We start from the raw sequence: 9,370 nt of genomic DNA, 5'->3' as shown, positions 1-9,370 counted from the left end.
AACGTACGACTGAACGAACAACAGTCAGCGCGTGGACGAACATGCTAATCTCATAATGGGTGGGCCCACCAGGGGATTGTTGAAGCGAACGCTGCATACCCTTCGCTTGACGAGTCAAATAGGGGAGCCCAGTGTATTTGGCTTGTGCTGAAGATTAGGCATGGAATTACAAATCGAAACTCGCGACTCGACTCGATCGGCTTATAACGAGTCAATTTGGGTTTTAGCTTTTGTCGCTGAACAAGTTCGAGCTAAACGAGCAGAGTTTGAGCTATTACACCGACGGTGTCCCGGTTGTCAAGGGACACATCGCCAGAGGTCGGGGAGTCTTTCTCGGGTGTAGAGGCAGGTACACATATCCACTTGAACACCCTGACGAGTGGCTCGTCTGGGGCATGCAGAGGAAGCCCGCCAAGCGCTTGTCGCCTGACGCCATCCCTGTCCCCTGCAACCTGCTCGAAGGAATGACGACACGGTCCATTCGCCCTTGTACCCGGTATGATACATATTTTGCTTATGTCTTTGCGTAAATTGATTTAGCATGCTTGCGTTCGACCCGATGACGTATGTACGAGGCCTTTTTTGATGGGGGCGCCACCATGGAGGCTATGTTCAATGAAGGGGGTGGCACCGAGACCCAACGTGCCACCGAAGTTCACATGCAAACATCCACGGTAGATATCGAAGAAGAGCCCTTGTTCAACAACGACGAGATCGCTCGCCAACCCAACAGAGGGTCCAAAAGAACTAGAGGATACACCGAACTTGAGGACATGCATCTTCGCGAGGCTTGAACGAAAATTGGACAAGATCCAATTTGTAGTGCACAACAAAAGTGAGGCACATTTTGGAGTAAGATTTTTAACTACTTCCACGAGCACACGGCGAGGCCTCTCTCATAAAAAGGTGGGCGCTAATCCACCAATGGAGGGGTGCCCCAAGTCATTGATAATGATGGTGCCTCCCAAGTGCATCCAGTGCATCAAATAGGCTGAGAAGGAGGACTAGCTCCAAGTTGGATACAAACCGTAAGGCTTCCTCGATTTTGGTCATGGAGACGATCAGGACACCTCTAGCTGATAAGCTTGGAGGTGTCTATTGAGAAGAGGGACGAGATAAATCGTCAGGAAAAGGAAGAGGTTGTGAAGAGCTACTACGACATACAATCCAAGAGGCTCTAACAAGCAAAAGAAATTGGGGCTCGCCCTACTAGTCGAGGAGGCGAAGCTCATGTCGACCCCCATGACCGACGACATGAAATCCTACTCAGCGGCCATGGTTGGAGAAGAAGAAGAAGATGACCCTTGATCGAGACGTGTGATTCACTCGATCACACTTCCATTTGTGTATCTCCTTTTGAAGCTTTGAATTACCCTATAGTGCTATTTACTTTGCTATCATTTGCACAAAATTTGGACTGTTTGCTATTATTGTTGCTATATTTTAGATTATTTATACGTGTTAAATTCACATATATAAATTCGATAAAATGGCCTAGCCATGGACCAAACCGGGGCACCATAGAATGCATTGCCACCCGCAAACGGACATGGGCATCTGGCGGTCCAAGACCAACCACAAATGGAACAAAACAGACAATGTCGGTGTTTGAAATGCGGGCCGCCATTGGAGATGCCCAGGGTCTGATTATATGACATCCTAAAAATACCAACGATTCCTCGAAGGTGGAAAGTGTTTTAATTGTCTTCATCACAAACCTAGTACCAATCAACAGTGGAGCTTTAGCCGGTCGATGGACTACTTCTACAGATCAACAAAGAAGAATCAAGCGTAGTATGCGAAATTCAGCACATGTATTGATCCAGTCCAGTTACTCAAGATTGGCAACCTCGAAGAACAGCGCCACGCTATCCTCGTCACGCTGCGCCAGCGGCGACGACGCGACGCTGGAGAAGAAGTATTCCTTGGCCGCCTCCAGCAACGCGGACGCCATCTCCACGGCCGTGCTGCCATTGTCCTCGCTGGCGGGAACCGCTGGGGCCATGGTGCCGTCGAATGGCGCCTCGCAGAAGACCATCGTGGCCACGAACCTCTCCATGCCGGCTGCCATCTGCTTTGCTTCGACTCTCCTTGCTGTTCAAAGTTCTCACGAAAATCGAAACTACTAGTTGTTGTTTTCTCGCTTGCGTGTAAAGGTGACGGCCGCGCGTGTAGGTATTTATAGCCTCTACACACAGCCCGGCCTGGCCGTGATCATAGGATGCATGTCCCGACTCCGGTTCGTGTTCGTCTCTGACTCGGAATTGAGAGGGGAAATTGGAAAGACGCGTATTTCTGAATTGGAAGTCGAAGTGGGAGAGTATTTTTTTTTGTAGAGGCTGTGTGGTATGGATGGATGCGCGTGCTAATTGGGAGCCCGGTCCGTTCGGTCAGCACCTCGTACCAATTTTTTTGGCTAGCCAATATTTTAGTTGAATTATTTTTTGCCCAAAAATTAATGAACATTGGTTATAAAAATAACTATAGAGTCCCTAGTGGAGCATTGGCAAGCCAAAATGTTGGCAATTATCTAAAGATGAACCAATCTCGTGGTGATGACAAAAAATTGGTAGAGTATGCTTTGGTAGTAATCCAAACACACCCTAAAGCACATTACGATTCGTCCTGCCGAGGATAGCATTGTCTTGCACACTTCCTAAACTGATGAATACGGACGGCAATGTGTGGCACGAGAACAGGCTACCTGATGGAGACTGGCCGTTCTTGTTGGACCTATTTTTGGCACGAGTTGTGGCTCCACGCCATTTTTGCGGGAAGCAGAGAAAACAAAATGGCCGTTGTCCTTCGCTTGCGTGTAGTGACCCTTCTATTTTGTTATGATGCGGTAGACAGTTTTAATTACAATCTAATTCACACCTATATTATTAAATCTGTGTTGTCAACCGTTCACATTGGTGCTCCCACTCCCACATGTAAGGTGAAGAATCAAAGATGGTGCCTAGAGGGGGCGAGGTATGTGAATAGGAGACTACAAATTTTAACCAAATTCTTTGGTTTTACAGATTTTTTTTCCGATAAGGAGCATATATTAATATCATGAAGATACCAATTACACCTAGCCTATGCAACAACGCAATGCCCTCCCATGGGTGGTAAGTAAGCCCATTTCGGTATTGTCTTGCCTTTCGCATCCTCATCCATAGAGTCATCAATCAATAGAATTAACATCTTGCACAACCACATTAGATTTTTCTTTTGTTGGCTCCCTTTCAACCTTCAAAATCAACCCATAGCCCTCACCATCACCCACATGATCAACGGTGGTAGTAGGAATGTCCTCCACGCGAGTATCTTCTACCTTCATCGGCACAACAGAATGTGCCATAGTGAACTCCATATCAAATTTTTTTTCTTTGCCAATCAGAGAGCCAACACCAAAACGAGATAAGTGATCACATCGCTCCTTGTAGCAGCATCCATGCACTCTAACCCAATCCTTTGAAGATAAAACTTGCAACATCAGCTGCTGACCATTCCTCGAACTTCAAGTACATGCTTGTACTACGAACGGGTGCCTTCATTATCTTTATCATCTGTGCTAAATTGACCTTTTAAGGAAATAACACCTCAAATGCTCCATCCTTAGTAGGTCGAAGGTCACCACCGTCGGCTGGCTGCTCAATCTGGCTGCCAAATTTGGAACATTTCATGGTGAATTCAGCCTAGAGGGATAAAATGATAAGACCCACTTAACATTAAACGTGGGGAAAGACTTAGCCAAATATTCCCACCGAAGTGGGCCACGTCGGAAGGCCCAAGTTTCCCAACAGTTTGTTCATGGCACCCTGAACCGTGTGTGTCACGAGAAAAAACATCGTGTCTACACTTCACAGACACAATTATCTCTGGCAGCTTTTATTCGCTGCCGTAGTATAAGACTATGAGCGTGGCGATTAAGCGTGTACTTTGGTGTTTAAAACTATTAGAGTCCGCCTCTGTTATTGTAGTACGTATGATGTAAGTTCCATTCCCAGAGTTTTAAGAGAGTACCCTCTTAGCAGTGTGGTTCCTATGATGCAAGAAGCAAGAGAGGACCAAACAAATCTTTATTTGGTGGCAAAGCTTGATAAAAAAATATTAGACACCTAATCATATTATTTTACAACAAAACTTACTTAGGGACGTAGTTGTTCCTTCAGCCCCCCTTTTGGTAATTGATGACAAAATGATTAGACCTTACATGAGGGTATAATAAACATAGAAATGTAAACGATTTATAGCTATAAAAGGATCCCCCCCCCTAAATTTGTGCATTATTTAAATTTTTCTTCTGAATGCAAATGCACAATATTTGAATATAGAACTCCCCATATACCTCTAGAATCCGATGGGATGCGAAGATAACAATATATATACACAAAACATAATTTTGCATACATTTGTGTGATAAGACAAAAAAATAGACAGACTTGAAAAAAATAGCAATCATGGATACAAGAATAACTCATAAAAGGGCACCACGATTCACTAGTACAAACAACACAATCTCTTACCACCAACAAAGTTCCAAGCTCACCACATACATTAAACATAGTGTCACCACATCCACGAATAGATAGAGGAAAGTTTCAAATAGACCACGCAAGCTCATAAGAATCAAATAAATAGCAAGAGAGCTTGTGGTTTAAACCCATAGGTACCCTTGGAGCAACCTAATAGAAGTATTTCTCCCACTTTAACATAATTATATGAAATTAACAAAAGTTTCACTATTTTGACCTGAGGAGTTAGGAACAAGTTTGTTACTTCTCAAATGTAATGGATTTTTTTTTTTTGCTTTCTTTTCTTTTCAAAACAATAAATTGCAGAAGAAGCTGGGTTATTTGTATGGGTCAAGTATACCTATCTCTTTTAAAAAAGTACATGTCAAATACCAAGATGCTGCAAAAAGAAAATATCCTGGCAGACCTACATGCATGTGGTAATTATTACGTGTAGGGCTGGTTAGGATTCTTCGTCTGTCAACCCAAAAGAGCTTTCTTTAATGCAGAATAAAAATAAAATAAATAATACAAGGCGTCGGTAGGTATATGTCACTCTTTTACCTAGAATTTTGATACTCTCTCTCTCTCTCTCTCTCTGATGCAAGATTAGTTGGGTGGTCTGAAAATATATAAGTACTGCCTTGGTTGGGTGACTTTACATTGATCGGTACTGCTCGGTGAATTCATCAAGGTTTCCACTCTCGCCACCATGCATGGCTTCAAATTGCATGCCACTATCACCAAATTCTCGTCCATGCACGAGACGTGTGCATGCATATATTACAATTATATATAGGAACATACTACTCTCCGATTCATATTAATTATATCTCTAATATAGATATATCTATACATATTTTAGTATTAAAAATATATCCATACTAATGAACAAGTACTCCCACCGCTCACAAATATAAGACGTTTTAGACATTTCAAAGTGAACTAGATACACAATGTAATGATTGAATCTACACACTACAAATAAACTAGATACATGCAAAATACATGAATCAACAAAAAACTAAAACATTTTATATTAGTGAGCTGAGAAAGTAATATGAATCGGAGACAGTAATAGTTTTCTCCAAATGAACACATACTAATTTTGTTCTCGAGGTTTGCATTAAGAATCTGTGATACTACCTCAAAAAAAATATGAATCTGTGATACACGTGTGACAGGCTCGGGTATGTTCTCCCTGGAGCTAGCTAGCGGTACATACAAAAAGGCCAAGCTAAAGTTGCCGACAAGAGACAAAACCAAGATCGCCCCAGATTTTTACACCACCAATTGACCGCGACAAGGCGATAAAAGTATGCTCGTACGTGTGGCACGAGGGCTAGCTGCAGCTGCGCCGCATACGTACAATATTTCAACACGCGACGTTACGACAGATTTTGTATATATTGGCAAAAGCAGTGCTTATGGTCTTACTTCACATCAATCTGACGACCAATCTCCCCTTTTTTCTCGAATTTGCACCGAATATCAACACACAAAACAGCTGGAGAAGAACAAAAATACGTGCCTGTTCTCTCAACCGTCTTCCTCTTGTCGCGACACAATGATCGATCGGGGATCGAGACAACGTACGATCCATCTCCACCCGTCCGTCTGAACCACACCATAAAATTAATTGAGACGCATGACGTTACTAATTTGTCGATCGTTCACAATAATGCACAAGGTGATCACATCTTTATGGATTTACTATGCTATAAATATAAGCTATAGGTATACAGTAATTAACAATACATATATGCCCCCGCCTTTCCTACCACGCCGTCCTTTTCCGTTCTGTATTTGTTTCACGTTCGTCATGAAGAGCTAGCTCCGATCTTGGGTCTCCTACTAGGAATTATTCACGTACAATACCTGCCGGCCATGCACGGACGTACGCATGGACGTAGAGATCGATCGATGGATGGAGTTGTTAGTGCTAGTAGTGCGTACGTGCATGCATGCGGCATGACGTGCCACACTAAAACACCGGACAAATATATAATTAATCAACCACTAGACGTTATTCATGGTCAAGTCCGCGTGCAGCGACGACACCGACCGCGCCAGGCTCCACAGGTCCCCGTCGCCGGCGCCGGAGACGGACGAGGAGAAGGCGGTGGCGGCGTGCTCGTCGACGAAGAAGGACGGCATGCTGGCGCCGTTGGTCTTTATCGACCCGTCGGAGATAACGTTGAGTTGCTCGTAGGCCGCGAGCCGGTCGAGCGTGTCCCAGTCGCCGCCGCTGCCTCCGTACTCGGTCGCCGGCGGCGGCAGGAGCCCGGCGCCGGGCACGACGTGCTCGAGAGGCGGGAGCTTCATGTACCTCTCGTAGAGAGTGCTGCCTGCTGCGGTGTTGTTGATCAAGTGATCAAGCGCCGAGCTGGTGGGCGGCTTCGTTTCCTGCTTGCACGCTGTGGACGATGGGCGGCCCATGTAGTGGCTGAGGATGTGGTCGAGGGCGTCGTCGCTGGCGGAGTAGTGCAGCAGCTGGTGGTGCTGCTGCTGCATCTGGGTCGCCTTGGCGTGTTCGCTGCCGGTGGTGACCGTCGACGAGCAGTTGCTTGGACTGCGCTCCATGGCCGGCCCGCCGCCCATCTTGGCGACGGCAGCGGCGCTGGCCTGGCCAGTCTGGTGGCTGGCGACGAGGTGCTTCTTCTTGAACACCCTGCAGATCACCCACCCGTCCTCCTGCGCCGACGACTGGTCCCCGGCAACGCCGCGCATCTGCTCATACGCACACACGATAATTCTCATGAGATATGGGCGATAGGTAGGAAGAGCAAAAGTCAGTTGAGTAATCAGCTGCGTGCGACGTGCTTAACTAATCGCATGCAATTATTGTCTCGGTTAGATTAGTCGACAAGGTGATGCAAGCATGGTGTTGAAATTTTGGTGCACGAAAAGGCTACAGTACCTGAGCCAGCTCAAAAGGTCACCAATTCTGGATCCATGCACGCATGATGCATGTAGGTGTTTGACCTCCAGAAAGGAAGAGATCGATAATGGAGGTTTGTTTGTCATATGCCAGTGTCTCGGCGTACAAAGGTCCACTGTTGTAGCAATCCCTTGGTAGTAGTACGAGTGTGCGAGACAGTGAGTGTGTGTGTGTCGTCAAGTACTATGTACGTACGTACCAGTTGGGGTTGGGTTAGGAGATGGAGCATGTGTTTTGGACGATCCTGCTGGTGCAGGACCAGATTCTCCCTGCATGCTGCCGATTGGCCTAGCTTGACCCCAAGATCGACACCCGCGTGCGTGCACCTAACCACCACCTCAAAGTACCATCCATCCATCACTGATCACTCACTCATCCTAGCTAGCTGCTTAGTTAGCCATTGTTCCTTCACAAGTACTGAACCTACTACCCACTACCTTCACGCCCCCCTTTTCCTGACGCCGACCCCTCGATAGGAAATCCCAGCTCCCACTCGCAAATCATGTCATGTGTGTCCCCATTTCCAACCACCACCCCAGCACAATCTTCACTAGCCTTTGTCGTCTACAGTCGCCTGCCACGTGTGTACGTAGATACGCATACGTACCTTGATCGCATGCACCACTATGGCTATCTGCCTATCTCCATCTCTGTCGGCCGGCCGGCCGGCCAGCCGCCGTGCATGGAACAATCGCAAAGTACTACGTACGTGTGGGGAGATGAAGATGTTTGTACATAGTACAGTAATATGTACCATGTTTGTACATACCGGGGATGAGGCGCCGGAGTAATAGGGGACGTCGCCGGAGCCGCCGGGGTGCCCGGCGGCGGAGACGTCGTCGAGGCGGTACTCGTGCATGATCCAGTCGGACTTGTGGCCGTGCGGCGCGCGGCCCTTGTAGAAGACGAGCGTCTTGCGCATGCCGATGCGGCCTGAGCCGGCGGCGGAGTAGATGGCCTTGTCCCGTCCGGTGGCCTTCCAGAACCCGGCGGCCGTGGCGCGGTTGGTACGCGTCCCCGTCGGGTACTTCTTGTCCTTGTGGCTGAACAGGTACCAGTCGTTCTGCGGCCCCGTCCCGATCCTGCACCGCTCTGCAAATCCATGGCCAATTCGATCACCACCAGAGCTAGCTCATGCAAGCTAGTAGCATTGCGCAACAAGAGAGTGTAGCTAGGAAGGATTCTAGGAGGATGAAGTATGTAACGAACCTTGGATGTCCCATGGCTCGAGCTTGTTGAGGTCGATGTCGGGGATCACGTCCAGGTCGATCGGCAGGGAGGCCACCTTCTTGGCCAGGTAGTAGGTCAGCAGCTCCTCCTCCGTCGGGTGAAACCGGAAGCCCGGCGGAACCACCGACTGCCCGTTCACCGAGATGCTCATGATCCAATCTCAGTCGGTTCACAAGCTCACACTACTTGCGTGCGTGCTCTCTCTCTCTGGTCAAAACAATAGAGGATAAGGTGAGGACACTGTAGTAGCTGAATGCAATGCTCCACCTAGCTAGGAGCTAGCTGCCATTGATGAAATTGAGAAGGAAGGGAGCAGCTAGCATGGAGGAGGGAATGAAGTTGTTGCTGGTGATGGGGTACAAGGAAACAACTGCAACGAACGGGAGGTGGTTATATATAGGCTACTCATCGATCACGCCCTGCCCAGCTCCATCTCTGCTAGCTAGCTAGCTACCAAGTGGGGGATTAGTGAAGTGCCACCAAACCTTGAGAGGGAAACGCCAAGGCGCCCGCGCGCGTGGGCCACGAGACGAGACGAGACAAGACGGCAAGGCTGGGAGGAGAGAGAGGAGGAAGAGAGGAGAGGCGATTGGGAAGGGTGCGCATAAGAGGGGGCGAGAAAGGAGAGGGGCCAACGTCCGGAGCCATGACACGCGACCTTAAAAATCTCCCGGAAAACCACAGGCGAAACCGAACT

At 47.6% G+C, this 9,370-nt stretch overlaps 1 protein-coding gene across 1 annotated transcript; it reads right to left on the bottom strand.

Moving 5' to 3' along the window:
* Positions 1-6,184: 6,184 nt before the first annotated feature.
* On the bottom strand, positions 6,185-9,156 carry LOC124668232 (NAC domain-containing protein 43-like). The gene is made up of 3 exons (XM_047205409.1): positions 8,653-9,156; positions 8,213-8,535; positions 6,185-7,232 (listed from the first exon to the last, which is right to left on the bottom strand). The coding sequence occupies exons 1-3, from the start codon at positions 8,822-8,824 to the stop codon at positions 6,522-6,524; spliced, it is 1,206 nt and encodes a 401-aa protein (XP_047061365.1). The 5' UTR covers positions 8,825-9,156; the 3' UTR covers positions 6,185-6,521.
* Between the last annotated feature and the right edge of the window lie 214 nt (positions 9,157-9,370).

This window comes from Lolium rigidum, chromosome 1, assembly GCF_022539505.1.
Source record: "Lolium rigidum isolate FL_2022 chromosome 1, APGP_CSIRO_Lrig_0.1, whole genome shotgun sequence".
Lineage (NCBI taxonomy): Eukaryota > Viridiplantae > Streptophyta > Magnoliopsida > Poales > Poaceae > Lolium > Lolium rigidum.
The sequence above is the reverse complement of the archived record's forward strand: the minus strand, read 5'-3'. Positions and strand labels throughout refer to the sequence as shown.

What these genes read in the sequence shown, in the direction of transcription:
- LOC124668232 (XM_047205409.1), bottom strand. Translation starts at nt 8,824, where the DNA reads ATGAGCATCTCGGTGAACGGGCAGTCGGTGGTTCCGCCGGGCTTCCGG. An exon ending in CGAGCCATGGGACATCCAAG is followed by an intron (nt 8,536 to 8,652) that starts GTTCGTTACATA and finishes ATGGATTTGCAG; the next exon opens with AGCGGTGCAGGATCGGGACG. An exon ending in ACTCCGGCGCCTCATCCCCG is followed by an intron (nt 7,233 to 8,212) that starts GTATGTACAAAC and finishes GCGTATGAGCAG; the next exon opens with ATGCGCGGCGTTGCCGGGGA.